At 37.7% G+C, this 19249-nt stretch overlaps 1 protein-coding gene across 1 annotated transcript; it reads left to right on the top strand.

Annotated features, from left to right (window-relative positions):
• Window positions 1–3590: 3590 nt before the first annotated feature.
• On the top strand, window positions 3591–19232 carry srms (src-related kinase lacking C-terminal regulatory tyrosine and N-terminal myristylation sites). Its single transcript, XM_060893380.1, has 8 exons — window positions 3591–4429; window positions 5454–5575; window positions 6194–6360; window positions 7641–7788; window positions 11741–11899; window positions 15802–15983; window positions 17089–17245; window positions 18519–19232. Exons 1-8 carry the CDS (start codon window positions 4083–4085, stop codon window positions 18716–18718), a joined length of 1482 nt encoding a protein of 493 aa, XP_060749363.1. The 5' UTR covers window positions 3591–4082; the 3' UTR covers window positions 18719–19232.
• Window positions 19233–19249: the final 17 nt, after the last annotated feature.

Below are 19249 nucleotides of genomic sequence, written 5' to 3'. Positions count from 1 at the left end.
CTTTAATTTAATCCCATTTTTCATTTATTGAAGGGAAATGAAAATGTATCTGATGAAGGTTTGTGTTCATTTCAGCAGCGCTTCTAAACGTGAGTCCTGTTTCTGCTTCGCTCTGATCCTGCTTTCAAACTGCTGACATCAGGAAGACAAACTGAAAGCTCGCTGTAAAACGACCCCTGCGTTCTGACTGCGAGCCAGTACACGCCAGTCCATTTCTTTGTAATTAAAAGCCATTTTCATGCCCTTCACTGGGCTCACAACAAGTATTAAATTACAAAAACAGACTCTAAACCTCAGGTAAATGACTACTATTTATGTAATTGTCTTACTGGCAGCCCATTTCCCTCTTTAATACCACATAAATTATATTAAATAATTCTTTTTTTTTTTTTTTTTTTAATATTTATTATTCTGTATAACAGCTGAGACCTTTTTCAGTACATGTGGCTAAATATTTAAATTCTTTTGAAAAGTGACAAATATATATGTGAAGCTGAAAAATGAAAAAAAAAACAATTTCTGTTTGTTTAATAAGAAACAGCATGGGTGACTCCTAACATATCACTTTGATTAAAGAAAACCAATGATTTAAAATGATGCTTTCTCCAAGTGGGTTGTCACTACTGAGGTAAAAAAACAAAAAAATGTCATCAAACATGACATTGTGACTTTTATTTGTGATTATTTTTTTTTTCCTCCCAAGCTGTTTGTCTGAAAGCTAAATATGCTAATAAAATTGTGTGCTATATATCCAGCTGCCCGTGAACGTTTGATTTGTTGAGCAGGGCAGGTGCTGAAGGAAGTCGCTGTTGTCCCACGATCATAAAACACTCCTCTAGGGTCAAAAGGCAGGCTGATCTAATATACATCATGTTCTCTGTTCCTTTAGGTTATTTTCAAAATACACTGGACAATTCTATGGTCCAGTGGCAGTAATGTAGCAGTAGTAATAATTTGCGTTGTATTTGGTGATTGCTGATCATTGAGTCCGATTTTACCCAGACATTATGAAGCAGACCGTTTCTCAGGACGCCACTATCAATTTAATTCAGTTGAAATTTATTTGTATAGCATTTTTAATAATGGACATTGCCTCAGAGCAGCATTACAGAACATAAGAAACATAATACTTTTTATTCAAACATTAATATAATACAAAAAAATCAAGATTAATCCTTCCTGTTATTAATACTAATTAAAAATACTAAAATATCTTTAACAAAATAAGTTTGAAAATGAAAATTGGAAATGCCAGAGTTATTTTTGGATTACATTTGTGTGTCCAACTACAGGGAAAATTATACAACATCCTACCAAAGATCAGAATATCTCCAGTCGATTGAAGTCTTAAGTTTTTTTTATTGTCTCTTGAAATGTAAAACCTTTTCATCAAGAATCTACCAAGAAATTCTCTTCTGATTTTTGAAGATAAAGATTAGAAAATGTATTTAAGACGAAGGTATTTTCAACACACCTGTCTGTAGGATGGAACGTCGTCCCAGTGCACACATCTCCAAATGAATATTCCCAGCTGTAACCTTCTTGTATGAGCCGAGCATATTGAAGTTCGGTTATCAAAGGTAAGCTGTATGGAGGCTCTGTTCAACTGAATAGATAAAATTTTATTATTAGTGAATCAACATTCATCATTTTTAAACTGGCATAAATTTGTAGGTTCACTTTCTTCCCTTTCTGTTGCCCTCATAAATTGCCTTGTACTCTTATGTACAATGATAGGATGTAGTCATTTATTCATTTGTGCTCTAAGCTTATTGTATAATATATGACATGTAAAAGGGGAACAATCCTTTGCAAAAATATTAAAGTATTTTTTCAAGGAGATTCTTGATTATGATACATCTGCACAATAATAATAATAATAATAATAATAATAATAATAAGATGAAGAATATGATGATGCAAAACAAAATTCTTCTCTTCCTCCTCCTACTACTACTCTTACTACTACTACTACTACTAATAACTGGTGGAACATTTGCATTGCACTTATGGGGTTGGGGGTTTGGTACCTGTTCTCCCAAGGTTTCAGTCCAAACACGTGTGTGTGTGTGTGTGTGTGTTATTGTGCCCTATGATGGCTTGGCACCCCGTCCAGGGTGTCTCATACCCTGTGCGATAGCCTAGAGGTTGTGGATAGGCTCCAGGTTCCCCATGACCCAGTGTAGTATATGTGGTATAATAATAATAATAACAATAATAATAGTAGTAGTAGTAGTACCTTTCGTATTTTAAATGACTATCGATGCACAATATTCAAACAAATATATATTTATATATACACACACACACACACACTCACTGGCCACTTTATTAGGTACACCTGTCCAACTGCTCGTTAACGCAAATTTCTAATCAGCCAATCACATGGCAGCAACTCAGTGCATTTAGGCATGTAGACATGCTCAAGACGATCTGCTGCAGTTCAAACCGAGCGTCAGAATGGGGAAGAAAGGTGATTTACGTGACTTTGAACGTGGCATGGTTGTTGGTGCCAGACGGGCTGTTCTGAGTATTTCAGAAACTGCTGATCTACTGGGATTTTCACGCACAAGCATCTCTAGGGTTTGAGAATGGTCCGAAAAAGAGAAAATATCCAGTGAGGGCAGATCTGTGGGCGCAAATGCCTTGTTGATGCCAGAGGTTAGAGGAGAATGGCCAGACTGGTTCGAGGTGTAATGGTGTGGGGGATATTTTCTTGGCACACTTTGGGCCCATTAATACCAATAGAGCATCGTGTCAACGCCACAGCCTACCTGAGTATTGTTGCTGACCATGTCCATCCCTTTATGACCATCTTCTGATGGCTACTTCCAGCAGGATAACGCGCCATGTCATAAAACGCGAATCATCTCAGACTGGTTTCTTGAACATGACAATGAGTTCACTGAACTCAACTGGCCTCCATAGTCACCATATCTCAGTCCAATAGAGCACCTTTGGGATGTGGTGGAACGGGAGATTTGCATCATGGATGTGCAGCCGACAAATCTTCAGCAACTGCGTGATGCTATCATGTCAATATGGACCAAAATCTCCGAGGAATGTTTCCAGTACCTTGATGAATCTATGCCACAAAGGATTAAGGCAGTTCTGAAGGCAAAAGGGGGTCCATCCTGGTACTAGTAAGGTGTACCTAATAAAGTGGCCGGTGAGTGTATACTGTATATATAGACAGACAGACAGGAGGTCAGATAGATAGATAGATAGATAGATAGATAGATAGATAGATAGATATTATATTATTATTGTATTATAATAAGCTATTATATGCCTATCGATGTTATCTTTTTCCCCTGTGTTCGTATGTGTTGTTCCTATTGTAATACAGCAGTCTACTGTACACTTGCGAGAAGACAAAGGAATGAACTATCTATTCGTGCATATGCAAATTTATTTTAGACCCTTTAACACCCACCCAGAGAGCAAAAACAGAACAACAAAATAACCAGCATGACTTCAGGGTTACGCATTCAGTACGGCTGGCCGACAGCGGAACAGAGACACGCACAGGGACACGCACAGAGACACGCACAGCCACGCGCGGGTTCCTGAGAAAACACACCGGATGCTGCGCACCATCATCATCATCATCACCACCACCACCAGCAGCAGCAGCGGCGGGAGTGATGATACTGGTGAAGGGCGATAAATCTCTCCCATCGCGCAGGATGGTCTTTGCGAGCCGTGAACTCTGCTCTTCACTGTTTCTCTATGCACATCGTGCAGCTCCTGTACGGCGCTATGTTTCCGCGTTCCCAAAGCGCGCTCATTTCTGCGCTACTGATCCATCCCTACACCAAACCGGTTTCACCTGATTCTCCGCTCTGCTGGCTCGCATAACGCTGACTGCACTACAAAAGGAAGGCGAGGAACACCTTATAAGAGCTAGAACGAGCCTTAATGAAGGAGAAGGATCTGTGATCGCACGCGCGCCAGGCTGCGGCTTATTGTGGTCGCTGGACCTTTTATTGACGTGTGCCGTCAGGACCAGGGTGGAGTTGGAGGGGTAGGAGTAGGGGTGGGGGTGGTGGAGCAAATAGCACGGAAAGACTGCGGGGGGAATGGAGGTGTGCTGCCGGGCGTGCATGCCCTGTTTAAACCGCTTGTGGAACTGGTTATGGCCTAACCCGCGTTATCCGAGCGTCACTCCGGCGGACGAAATCCCCACGGTGTCGGGGGACCTCCGCGTGCCGCAGCCCAAGAGGCGGCCTGCGCAGCTTTACGCCGCTTTGTACGACTTCGAAGCCCGCAGCGAAGAGGAGCTGTCGGTCAAAGAGGGAGACAAGCTGTCGGTAATAGAAAAGCGAGGACAGTATGTTCTGGCCAAAAAACTCACCGGAAGCCTCGAGTCCGGCCTGGTGCCGGCCAACTACGTCGCGATGCTGCAGGACGAATTTGCTAAATACAAGTAAGTGGGGAAAATATTGCAGATGGAAGCTGGTGCTGTGCTGTTAGTCCTGCTGTTGGTCCTGCTGCTCAAACTGATCCTGTCCATGGTGAAGTAGACACACTGAACCCCCCACCACATACACACACATATACACACACACACACACACACACACACACACACACCACACACACCACACATACACACACCCCACCGCCACCAACACAACAACATGAAGTCCACTCTACGTTTATTGCCTTTCTATTTATTTGTTTATTTGTTTGTTTGCTGAATGTATCATATGTTCTTTATTTTTGTTCAATCCACAGTCACAGGTGCAAATGCTGTCAATACAAAGAGCAGGTCAAATTGAGCCTGATTCAGTAGAACACTCTGATTTTCGCAGAGAAACACTATTATTGCTCACCTACAGCCTATTCCTTTATGTCTCTTGAACAGCCACCCTATACAAATGAATGTTCATTGTTTGCTTTGCTATCTTGAGCAGAACAATAGAGTGTACATGCAGGATGGAGACACACACAGGTTTCAGGCAAGCTGATATGACAAACATGCACACTTGAAACCTGTTACAATTATACTGAAACCATACAACGTCACCACCCACACATACAACAAGCGAGTGAGTGCACATGACCTCACCCATGCTGCTCAGCCATGCTCCACACCCATGCTTATACCGGTGTTATGGTTCCCAGGATTTGTTTGTCCTGAAAACTGTTCAGTTATGAGCACAATGAAATTCCTGTGTACCAAAGAGCCATAGCAAAATATTACCATATTACATATATAACCGAACTAGTGTATATTTATACATATTATGTATGATACTAGAAGATAAACATTTAAAATGAAGAAGAAGAAGAAGAAGAAGAAGAAGAAGCATGATATACATTGCTTAAGCATCAAGAGATTACTGGATTACTGGATATTATGCAGTGTATATGAAAAAAAAACGTGTGTAATTAATGTAAATATTGCAAATAATATCATTTATCTAATTTATTGTGTGTGTGTGTCAGATGGTACTATGGGAACATAAACAGACAGAAAGCTGAACAGCTGCTTTTGGCTTCCCAAAATAAAACAGGCTCTTTCCTGGTTCGAATCAGTGAAAGTCACAGTGATGAATACACCATCTCAGGTGAGACAGACAGAATATTTATTCTCCACCCATCTCTGATTGCTGCCTTGCATGCATTTGCTTTACTGAACTCTTTATTCTCCTCTGTCCTTGCTGTTCCCTCTTTTTCAAGTGAACAATAACCCAGTCCTTGCCTCTGCAATTGTCTCAGTATTTCCCATACCCTCGACCCAGCAATGCATTATTTTTCTGTATGCATTTTCTTATACCTTATTGGTCAGCTGGTACATTTTACCGAGTCAGCAGTTCTGTTTCTGTGTTGGAGGGCAGCAGAAAGTGCGCTACATTTATACACTTACTTTAGCATCCTCATAGCAAGATGCTTTATACTGGAGAAGAAATTGTGGAATATTTCTTTAAAGACATTTTGAATATTGCTATTATTTGTTGAAAAGGTTTATAGAATTAAGCATGTTTTAGTTTTAGCAACCAGGAATCAGTTTGAGAATGGGATTGAGGTAGAACTCTCTATTGTGATCTGCTGTATAGTGAGATTTTGAATCACGCTACGTAATAGTGCTTTCGTACAGTACATTAGTGTGGTGTTGTATCTTAAACAGTGTGACAGAAATCATTTATACATTATCTGACAGACAGATTTTATTACTTGTTTCACAGCCAGGAGTGAAAACAAAGTCTTCCATTTCCGTATCCATCGGTCTTCAGTCGGTGCTTACTATGTGTCTGATAAGATCTCCTTTGCCACTTTGGATGAGCTTATCAAATACTACCAGAACAACCCCAGGAGCCTGGGGTGCCCTCTGGACCAGCCATGTGTACAACAGGTCAGATATTTCTGTTATTATCCATCCAAATTCTAAGCTGGTGTAGCAAATATGTAGAAAGATAGGTTGAGTCATGAATTGCTAGAGAAAACAGAAAAGGTTCTTTATGGAAGCCCACAAAGAGGATTTCCAGCTGACTGCAGGTGCCAAGTACAAGAACTCTAACTATTCCTCTACAGAGCTCAAGTCAACCCTAAAAACCGAATCTTATATCCTTTACACGATTTTTCTTTTTTTACCATTGGGCTTCGATGTGAGTTTACAGTCTTCTTCTTACTGAGAAGGAACAGAGGCTGAAACACTGAGGCCATGGAAGAGGAGCTCCAAAGCGAGACACACATTCATACACACTCACTTTATCTATTCTCTTCTATAATAGGGTCATTTCAGTCTTTTACTGTTAGTTTTATTCACTTGAACCCTTATGGCACACTTAAATCCTACATTTCAACAAAACTTCTGCACTTCTGTCACTTTTCACTGCTTCGTATTACAGTTGCATTTCACTAGACTACTAAATTATACAGTAAATGTCTTTTTGGTTTGGTGTTTAATTTCAATCATTAAAGGAAATGAGAGCATTGACACTAAAGCCTTTGAATATCATTTCAATGAATAAGATTTCAAATATTATTTCAAATCAATACGATTTTTTCTAGAATTCAGTTCTTCTTTTATTTTCTTCTAGATTCTTATTACTTATATTAAGCTTTCAAATGTATTAAAATACGAAAATGATATTACCTCAACACCAGGTATAAAGTAGCTCAATAATTTTTATTGCATACAATTTCTTTAATTACAATGAACAGTTATTTGTATTCCATCATATGCTTTGTTACTTCAATTCAAATAAAATTTCAAGTCTTAAAGTTATTTAGAGTTTAGAGTTTTATATATATATATATATATATACAAATACACAGAAGCACAAAAGCATTCAGTTCGTTCTCACATGAATTGGAAAATGGAAATTACCATATCAGGTGTATTGTCACACCTTAAAACAATCCAGTTCTGAAGGGCTCTTTCTCCCATTCAGATAACCGTTTGAAACTACAGTTTAATTTCCCCAAATATAGAAAAGGTATGACGCTTGTGAAGGTGTTGTCTATGGAATTGAATATGAATATGAACATTCTTTTCCATTTCAATACTCCATTGAAAAATACTCCATATTGAGGTCGTATTATAGTATTGTCCTTGTAGATAAGCTAAAAGGAAGGTGATCTCCAATTACTTAACGTGTGTGTGTTTGCCATGCATTTGTTTGTGTATAGAGGGAGCTGTTTGACATGGAGCCATGGGAGAGACCGAGAGAAGAGTTTAAGCTGGCCAGAAAACTGGGGGAAGGGCATTTTGGTGAAGTATGGGAAGCCCTTTGGACTACTAAGGACCAGAAAGTGGCCATTAAAATGTTGAAACAAGGTGAGTTTTTTTTTTATTTGCACATCACACCACTCCTTACATACAACTTTACATTGTTCTGATATCTGCTATAAAGTCAGTGTGAAACGTCACTATTCATGCTGCAGTCTTTTGAATCCTATTCGCATTTATTAATTTGGCAGAGGGCTATAAGTTTTAATTTGAAAAGATCAGATACAGAGATGTACATAAATGATGGAATGCTAAGGTTTGATCGTTCATTCATTCATTTATCTTCAATAACTTCTTAATCCCTGTCAGGGTTGTGGTGGATCTGCAGCATTTGTTCACATATTCATTCACTCATAGGAAAATTTTAGATTTGGACAGTCCACCTACTGGCATGTTTTTGGAATGAAGGCTTGAAGACAGGTCAAACAAGTGTAGTTCCTGGTCCTGGAGTACTCAAATGTTCTCCGTCCTTGGTTTTTGACATTGTTGTCTTTGATGAATTAGTTGACTGGATGTTGCCATAATGTAAAACATAATCAACGGAAATTCTCCATATTATGACATTCACATCTTGTGCCATTAATATAATATCCATGTAGCTGACGTTTTTGTGCAGTCATATCTGTGCTACAGGGGCAGGGTTCACTTATGCCTCTTTTTTACCGGAAAGAACCGGTTGCTGGTGCAGAGCTGGCGCTGGTGCTGGTTCAAAGTTGGTTCCACTGGCGAACCTTCTAAGAACCGGTTTGCCTTTCCACCGGCTAGAGAGCATCACAGCGCCGAGTGTGATGTCACTGTATACGTCTCACGTGTCCCAGCAACTTTAGCGCAGCAGCGGCAAACAGAAATACATCAACAATGGCGGATGTTGCTTTACTGTTAATGCTCATGGCTTTGTGAACCTACATTAACATCCAAACGCGGCGAATAAAACGTGTACGTGCAGCTCCATGTAATCTGTATAAACGGAGGTTGTAATCGATAAAGTACATAACGTTATTTTATCATTAACACAGAAAAAAGTTAGCCTTAGCATGTAGCTACTTGCTATCATGTGTGCTGATAATGTATCATATTGCGGTAAAGTAAAAGTGTATTAAACATTAGTATACTTAAGGTACATTATCAAATGCGCTAACAGTAGCCCCGTCCACAGCCCATGACAAAAGTGGGCTAGACCAGCAGCGTTTTGGTGCTACTTAAGAACCACTTTTCCTGGTTCAGAGCCGGTGCTTTGGCTGTTGAAACAGAAAGAACTGGTTCTAAATTAGGCTCTGGCTCCGAACCAGCACTCGAACTGCCTCGGTGGAAAAGGGGCATTAAAGGCTTTAGCCTACTGATTGGAAAGTTGTTCCAAAGGACTTTAAATCCTAGAACCATCGACTATGGCTGTAGAACCTAAGGCTTGTCTTGAGACATGTTCTGTATTGACTTGGAACTGGTCATTAGTCTATGGACATGGGCATTGGTCTCATATGGTCTTGACTTGGAACGAGTAATTGTGTTGTCTTTTTTTTTGCAAGTTTGACAAGAATGAATTCCTTCTTGTAGTAAATCATTGGTGGAACATGTGAATGAAGTTGAGCTAGTTGAAGTAAACATTTTAGTCCACTTTAGTTTTCACTGGTTATGGACATGAACTGAACTTGATATTGGCAGTCTGGACTACAGCCCTACCACTAAGCTGCCATTGTTGTGTCCTAGACCTTTTATTTGCCTTCAACTGAAAGTCAATTTGAATAAAAATGTTGAATAATAGCATCAGCCAAATAAATATAAATGTAGATAAGCAATCCAGTGCGACTAAAATCTGAAAAAAAAAAAAATCACATTTAGTACCTTATACTATGCAATGTGGACAAACAGTCTCAAAATATGATTTGATACTTAAACCAGATTTAACCTGCAGTTTGATTTAATCTGCTTTTTAAATCAACTTCAGTCTTATGCACAAAGTGTTGGTGTTGCTGAAGACTTACTTTCCTATTACCCTTCCTCATGTCCTTTGCCTTACACACTGATTATCAGGCATGCCCATGTCGAGTTCCCCTGCAACATCAGAAGGATTTGTCCTTTTGAAGGCCACTCAGGTGCTTGTTCAGTTTCTTATCATTTAGAGACAAGACTATTGGAACTTGATCCTCAGACACCTCTGAGCAAAATTTGATCTCTGAAATGATCCAGAATGTAGCTCTGTGACTTGTTTTCAACCTTCTGAAGTTCTCCCACACCACCCCATTGCTGAACTCTCCTCAATGGCTTCCTGCAGCTACCCGTATCAGATTTAGAACGCTAATGACTGCCTACAAACTAAAAACAGACCAGCCGACTCTTATCTCAATGCTCTTATCACACCTAGCACTGCACCAAGACTCTCCTCTGTTCTGGCACCTATTTGGTGGAATGAACTTCCCCTAGATGTCTGAACAGCTAAGTCACTGGCTGTCTTCTAACAAAGTCTAAAGACCTCCATCTTCCTGAAATATATAAAGCAGCACAGTTTTTAGACTGATTGTATTCTAATTATGTGACCCAGTGACCAGTTTCGATGCATCCATTGATAAAAGCAGTAGGGCATCTGCCAAATGCCATGAATGTAAATGCAACCAAACCGGAATCATACCTGTCATTTAGGTATGTCAGCTATTTGTCTGGAGTGAAAACCTGTCAGAGAGGAGAGGCCCATATATAGCACTGTCCAGGGTCATAGTTAAAACACTTTAGACGAGGAACTGAGAGAAGGAATAGTCATAATAAGTCACACTTCCTTTATTCTCACACCCTCTTTTTTTCAGACACACCGACTCTCACGTACACCTGTGTAGCCGCAGTCGTTGCCACAGCCTCTTTGTTACCACAAAGAGGAAGATAGACATCTGGCTGTTTGCCACATAATGCCATTCTTATTTTTGTTCTTCATGGTCCATTTCAGCTCCAAAGCCCCACATACAATATGAATGTAAACATTAAGTACTTACTTCATCAATTTTTCTCTCAAAACGTTAGAATAACAGTTTGGAGTTCATCTGATTGCATGAAAAACACGTAGCTTGAGACAAACCATTTTGCTGAAGTCATTAGTTTTCATTCATTTCATTCGTGGGAGAATTTAGCCACCATGGTTACAAGACCTAGGGAACTTCTACACTTTGTTTGTTTGTTGAACATCTGTTCCTCACTTTCCATGTACATTTTACCTTGTGCAAGATGTTATCTTTGCATGCTTGTGCAGAAGGATGAGGGATTTCCAAAAAGAATACAAGAACAGATACAAGATAGCACAGTCAATGCTAATGTCAGAGTGACATGTTTTTTAGTTTTCATTCTCCAAATACCAAACCGTAGTAGGTATCAGAACCTTTTTTTTTAAGTATATAATTCCTCTATTTTTTTTTTGGCCCACAGTAAACAATCACATGATGCCAGGTATCCTTACAAGTAATGCTCAACACTTCTTTGTTAATTCAGTTCTGTACAAGCTGATGATACGGTGATACACAGGTGGTCAGTTATTTATTGTCACTTGAAATTTACCAGACATGGATGGCCATGCCTTTCATTTTCACAGTCCATTTTTAATTGTATCTAATATATGCTTTTTTTTAAAAAAAAAAAAAAAAAAAAAATAAAAAAAATATATATATATATATATATATATATATATATATATATATATATATATATATATATATATATATATATATATATATATAACACAAAGTTCATTTTTCAGGTCTTAAAGCAGGGGCATGTTATATTATTTGCATACTAAATACAATGAATCAAACAAAAATAAATAAACGATTTTACTCAAAATAAATTTAGACATACACTATACATCATGTAATATCTTCATAAGGCATAAATATTAATCCCCAGATCCACAGTGTCATAACTTTTCTGGAAATTCACCTTTATAATAAATGTTGTAATGTAAAGAATTGAAAGTTCAATTGTTTTGACGGTCGTTCAATCATGTCTTTCTCTCTTTTGCCTGTAGAGGACACCAAAATGGATGAGTTTGTGAAGGAAGTCCACGCACTGAAAAACCTGCACCACCCAAAGCTCATTCAGCTGCTAGCACTGTGTACACGTGGAGAACCCGTCTACATCATCACTGAACTTATGGCCAAAGGCAGCCTCAAGTCCTACCTTTCCAGTGAGTGTTCCTGTAAAATACTTTTAGAGCTATTTTCTCAAATTAAACGTCACAGTTTGTCATTTCAGGTCCATATTCTCTTCACTACAGTAGAATCCAAACCAAATGAAACATTAGTCATATGCCAATTATTATACTGTATGGTCTTAAAGAAAGAAAGAAAGAGAAATAAAGAAAGATAGAGAAATAAAGAAAGAAGGAAAGAAAGAAAGAAAGAAAGAAATGAATGTTTGTAGTTTCACACTTCATATCTGTAATAGCCATACTTGGCTGTTTTCTGTTAATTAGGACAACGTAATCATAAACATTTGCATCCTGAAAGTCTTGTGTGTTTTATCTGGGGTTTACTGCTGCATGTAAATGATTATATTTTTAAGTCTAGTTGTTTCCTGACAAGCATCGTGGCAGTATGTCTGTATCTTCCTGGAAATAATACTGTAGGCCTAATGAATATCATGTATGAAAGGTCACATAAAGCCTTATCAGTACAGAACTCTGCTGCATTATGTAATTGCTTCAGGCTGGTGTCCGTGCAGCAGGGTTTTAAAAAATATACCCATTTTTAAAAATGATAAATATTATTTAGTGCTTTGGGTGGTAACAAGAGAGAACACACTTCAAAAACTGAGAAGCTAATTTAACCATTGATTCCAGGTGGTAATGTTATTCTGTCTTTATTATCACCTGAAACAGAAACCAGAACAGTGCTAAACACCTGCCTGGCTTGTGGGATTTCTAAATGAGTTGAATCACGACTCCTTTGGCAGATTAAGACTAAGTGCAACCTTTTCATATTAGTTTCACTGTGATTAACAAATTATTTAAAGTAGGTATCAGATAATATGATTTGAGTTCATTTTAAATAATAAGCTGGGAATTTATTAGAAAAATCAAGACATTTGTTTATATGGTGAAAAGGCTGCCAAGAGGAAGAAAGTTGAATAAAGTTTGGTCTTAAACAGCTGTAGATAGATAAGTGTCCTTTCACCTGAATGGAGGTTTGATCGGGAACATAAATAAATAAACATGTACTGTGTGATTACTGTTTAGTGTACTGTAGATACATCGCACAGATTTCCCTTCACTAAAATTAAGGGGTCCAAACATGACAGTGCTCCAGTGAACAAAGCATAAAAGCAGTTTCCATGAAGTTCCCAGGCTTGCCATAAGCACTCGAGTGGCCTTCTCATAGCCCTAACCTCAATCCTATTGAACACCTTTGGGATGAACGGAAACTCTGTGTGCCATGCCTTTTCGTGTTCCCCCAGAATGGCAGATTTGAGTCTGAATGAGCACAAATCTCCACAGTCACATTACAATCTAGTGGAAAACATTTCCAAAAGAATGGAAGCTGTCATATCAACAAAAGGGATTGAACCCATGGATTTAAAATGTAATGTTCAAGGACAGACTGTGCTGTGATGGACAGATTTCCACAAACCTTTGGCCATACAGTGTATATCCAACTTTAATTATTTTCAGGCTTTCTTGAGTGCATATAACACAAATCTCATGTATATGTATTTGTAAACTATTACAATCATTTCTCCGCCACTCCAATTCAGAATTTTCACTATTTCGCATATTCCCATGCGTCCTCCAAATGAGCAGAAGAGCACATTGAGTACCTTTTGCTCTTTGCATTAATGAACGTGAGGTGTATTCCTACCTTAAGGTGTAAAACGGTTGGGGGCAAATTGATTATCTTTGTCACCACAATGTGCTTTAATCAGACTGAAAGTCACTTTTTACCAAAGGGCATGTGTTCCTAATGAAAAACTTTAGCTAAATTATTCCACATTGTTCCAAAACAATCAGAAAGTTTGTCAAAATGAAGGATTATTATTACAAAAATATAGTGGTCTGTGGTTTTTGAGAAAATTAGCACACAATAACATCAACAAGGTTTTTGGTTTTTTTTACCATTGCCAGAGGGTGACTACTCTGATTATATGATCACATTCATTTATTTTTTGGAAATACACCAAATAACTACACAAACTATGCACACATATTATATTTTCTGTTATAAGTCTATCAATATTAAAGACCTAATTGTATTATGGGGATATCAGATAATATGTTATAATCCGTTCCTGTTCCGAACCTGATAAACTATTGGCTGAGCTACAGTAAGTCTAAGCTAAGCTAATGACTAAGCTAAGTCATTTCTCATACTCAAAGCTGTCCTTCAGAACAGGAAATAATCTGTGCTTCATTAAGTTGAGAATCAACTTACCAGTAAACAATCGTTCCCCATATGGAGGGTTTAATGTTTAGGGAACCATGTATGCAAAAAGAAATCACACCTTGTTTTGTTTATGCTGTGTAGAAGTATTCAGAAGAACACTAAGCCATTTGGAACATAGTTTCATAGCTAGTCTTAATTGCAGTCATGGGTCACAATGGCTCACAGTCACAATCACAGTAAATAGTTATGTGGTATAAAGTCTTTTTTCATAAAGGATTTGTATAAAATAATGTGTAAATATAGAAAAAAAACACTATGTACAGATTTAGAATTTTCATAGTCATTGTTTCAAGATGACCAAATTCTCATTTAATGCTTTTGTCACATTTGACGTATGTGCAGTATGAATCAGTTAGAGTTTACTTCTGTAATTTACTTCTGTCCGTGGTGTATCCCTGCATTGTGCCCAGTGTTCCTATTACAGGGTGAGGATCCACTGCAGCTCTGACCAGGATAAAGCAGTTACAAAATACTGAATGAATAATTGAATAGTTTACCTCCTGCAGTATTCCAGTAATCATAGATTCAATCTGTAGCTATGAGACCCTGAAATTGTTTATGAGGTCAATACATATTATGGTATGAAAACCAACAAGAAATCTTTCTGCTATCACACATAGACACATAGAGTCTGTCCTTGAACAACCCTTTGCAAAACCATGGGCATTAACATTGAGTTGTTGCTATAACCGGCTCTGTTCTTTTAGGAAAGTTTTCCACTGTGACTGACTCAGGATAAAACAGTTACAAAAGATGAATGAATGAATAGTTTTCCTCCTGCAGGTTTCCACTTCATAGAATCATAGATTTATTTAATCTGTAGCTGTGAGATTCTGAAATATCATAAACATCAAAACATGTTTTGGACTTTGAACTGAATTTTATATCAACATTGATAAGATTAAGTCACTAAGATTTTTCTTTTTTCACAGGACCAGTACCATGGTTTCTCCTCTGCCAGTACATTGACTCATATGCTTTTATTGCCTTTTTTTTATTGTCTATTGTTTGTACAATGTAAAATGGAGATGCTGGACTTCCTAGTATTAAAAGTGTAATTATATTACATCTCTGACTAGTTATTTTATACAATACAGTCAGATGTACGTGGACACCAGATTATCACACCTATATGTACTCGATCCAAACTATGGGGATTAATGCATAATTTACAACTTTGTGGCAACGGTATGGGAAAGAACCACATATATGTAGGTATGATGGTCAGATTTACACAAACTTTTGGCAATAAAGAGTACTTCAGCTGTCTGCTGCGATATATTGCTGTTGAAATAAAATGATAATTATGATCGTATTTACATCCAAATCAGGTGATTGGTGTTGGAATTAAAGCCCTTTATTTATATGTAACCCCACCCCATTTTAAGGGACACCCTTTAAAGTACTTGCATAGATGAATATAATATTTAACTTTTAAATTTATAAATGAATCTGCACTTTGAGCTCATATTCATTATTTAATTTCAACTGTGATGCACAGCTAAAATAACAACTTTGTCAGTGTTCATATAATTATGAACCTTGATGTGTATTATATACAGTACATCACGTACAGTCTCATGACACAATGAATATATATTCAATGATTAACTTTAATTTCTCTCTCTCTTTCTCTCCCTTGGTACTGCAGCCCCAGAGGGACAGGTTTTGAGCTCAGCTCATCTGATCTACATGGCTAGTCAGGTTGCAGAAGGGATGGCCTACTTGGAGGACCGGCACATTGTCCACCGAGATCTGGCTGCCCGAAACATCTTGGTGGGAAGTGACCTGGAGTGTAAAGTGGCTGATTTTGGCTTAGCCCGTATTATTAAGGTAACACAAATAACAAAATGTTCCTTTCATCAAATGTTCCTTAAATCTAGGAAATATTAACGTGGAACACAAACATGCATCATGCAAATTGACTTGCTTAGATCCTGAAAAGTGGTTTATATTTAAACATTTATACAAAACACTATGGTATGTGTACACAAAGTCTATACATATGTAGACATGTGTAATATACTGTATGTATGTAGCGTGTTCGTACCATTACATTCACTTTGGAATTAAGACAAAAAAAATAATTATAAAATGAAATTCACTGGACTCCTGAACAAGATGAAGCATTTAGCAAAAAAACAAATGCTCTTTAAATGATCTTTAGTAACTGTGATTGTCATTGCATGCAGGGGGTTCCAATAGAATTGGCACCTATTATAAAATGAGCAAAAAACGATAAGTATAATAATGATATAATCCAGATTTAGCTGGCACATGGCACAGTGTTGAGCGTTCCATCTTCCCAGGTTCAGCCTGAGTTTGACTTCAGTCTGTAACTATGGATTAACTGTGAAACTAGAATAATCTTTAATGCCCTAATACTTTTTTTTGTATCTATTTATAAACTGTATTATTATCTAAATTAATAACTGTTATTTTGTTATTTTTATACTTTTGAACATAACCCATTTTTGTGAATGTTTAATAATTAATAACAAAAATTCTAATAAATAGCATATTTGGTGACATATCTATACATCTGTATACTTATATATACTATAAATACTATATATTTTCTTATATTTTGGCTCCTTGTGGCCTGGTTGTCTCTGCCAGGAGCTTTGGACCGAGCCATACACGAAGAGACTCAGCACTGCTATTATTCTTACCAGAGAACTTACTATTTTGTTAAAAAAACAAAAAAGTTAATTAACCCACATGTATAACATCCCTACATGATGAGTGCAAAAAAAAAGATCCCTATACAATGACATGAGCTGTAAACTGATCATGTCCAGTGAGATAAACTTATTATTTTAGAATAAGCAGTTCAAAAAAAGGATATAGAAAACTGTATGTAAATTTTTCACTAATGATCATTCTGAAAAAAGCCCTATATGTATAAATGTATGAGTGTGTACATGTGTGATTGCAGGACAGTGTGTACACAGCCAGTAGAAACACTAAGATCCCTGTGCGGTGGACGGCTCCTGAAGCGGCTCTGCACCAGCGCTTCTCTGTTAAATCTGACGTCTGGTCCTTCGGGGTGCTGCTCTATGAGATGATGTCACGGGGGAAGATGCCATATGAGGGTATGAATACCTTGTTCTTAGTTTTCCTGCTATTCATATGATAACAAATATATGTTCTATGTTTTTATGTATGTTCTTCCTTTATCCACACGGGTTTCCTCTGGGATTCCTGCCATGTCACAAAAATATGTGAGTAGTTATTTTAGCTATGTGAAATGTCACACAATAGGTGTGAATGTGTGTGCATTGTGCATTATGCTTTGTGATTGGACTAGCATCCTATTCAGGTGGAATTCTCAAAGTATACCAAGCATTCCCAAGATCTCTGGATCCACTGAATGGGATAAATTAGTCGGATAAAAGAATTTTTCAGTCACTTATCTACTAATCATATTTGCTGGAAATTTGACAAACCCCAACTATAGTCTCTTGTCCTGTCTCTTTAAAATTCATACTTTTTCTTCATGAAATCAGGTATGATATATAGAGAAAGACAGAGAATTCTCAATATAGAACGCGTCTATTAAGTATATGTGCTAAGCTTTTGATTTTGGCAGCAAGAATAAGGAACATGAAAAATGTTTTTGAAAAACATTTTCTGTTAAGGAATTTGTCACTAGCTAGACATGTGACTACGTCAAGATATGACCAGAGGTAGCTGCTATAGCTTAGGTTTTTCTTTCAAGCTGGGCCTTAAGCAGGGAATTTGTGCAGTCTTTTTTGTGTGGTTAGCATATTTGCCTTTGACCCCCAGGGTCTGATTTCTTGCTTTTACATGAGTGTGGAGTTTGGTACACTGCTTGTATTTTGAGAGTTTTTTCTGGGTAATCCAGTTTCTTCCACCAGTCCAAAAACTGTAGGCCGATTGTCGTCTCTAAACTGTCCGTAGTGTGTGAGTAAGTGTGTGTGTGTAATTGTGCCCGGAGATGTGTTGGCACCGTGTCCAGGGTGTTCTCTGGGATAGACTCCAGGTTAAGAAACATTGATGTGGAGCACTGGAGCCGAAACTTAATTTATAAGTTATGCTTATATAAATATAATTTATGCTTAACATGAACCAAAATGAAGAATTAATTATTTTGATGTTCCATTTCAGGTTTTTTTTTTTTTTTTAATATTGTAATAAATTGGGCCAGATTTAACTCTAGGATGATATATTATATGAAATATTACTGCATGTTATCTAATTTCTCATTAGTCATTGGTCATTAGTTTAAAAAATACTAATTAGCTAATAATCCCTGTTATGAGAATTACTTCTTCCCTGTTCTTGTATGCATGTGGTATGAACAGTGTTTAATCTAAAATAGCACATGCTCCTTTTCTTCTTCAGGTAAAACAAATAAGGAAGTCTTGGAGGTACTTGCTTCAGGTTATAGATTGCCATGTCCAAGTCGCTGTCCTCCCAATATCTACCGCATGATGCTAGACTGCTGGGCAGCTGAAAGCTCCAAACGACCGTCGTTCCATGCACTTCACAGCCAACTGGACAACATCTACTCCAGAATCTACTACAAAACCATTGAGGTGTAGAACCTGAGTCTGATGAGGAGCACAAGAAAGCCACAAAAGAGAACAAATGAGGGGATGTGCTGAGGGTTTCTTTACTAATGCTGGTTCAGATAGCAAATTGAAGGCCTCTCCATGCCAAAACTGTATTTATGAATGATGTTTTATTATTAACGTGCAATAATGTAATGGAACAGAATAGTTAAAAAGGTAGACAGCAGAGGCATGCTCAGTTGCTGGTCAATGATCTGTATGTGATATGCGTTGAATTTTTGGATTGTGATCCCTGACAGTGTTCAGCCTGTGTCAAGCTCCAATGCTGGCCACACAGAGACTCAAGCTTTAGGATCAGTAGTAGACTAGCTAATCAGTTTCCGCTTTCCAGTGAGTGTTTTGTTTACCAAAGGTTCACCTGCCAACTGTGGACTTTCTCCCAGTAAACAAATAGGTGAGAAGAACTAAGACTGTTACACCTAATGGAGTATCTGAGGAGGTTTATTTCAGACCTGCTCCCAAAATAAAAAAACAATTGCTTGCATCCACACGAGACCTGAG

Source organism: Tachysurus vachellii, chromosome 19, assembly GCF_030014155.1.
Source record: "Tachysurus vachellii isolate PV-2020 chromosome 19, HZAU_Pvac_v1, whole genome shotgun sequence".
NCBI classification, from domain to species: Eukaryota; Metazoa; Chordata; class Actinopteri; order Siluriformes; family Bagridae; genus Tachysurus; species Tachysurus vachellii.
Note: the sequence above shows the minus strand (reverse complement) of the source record. Positions and strands in the feature narration are given on the sequence as shown.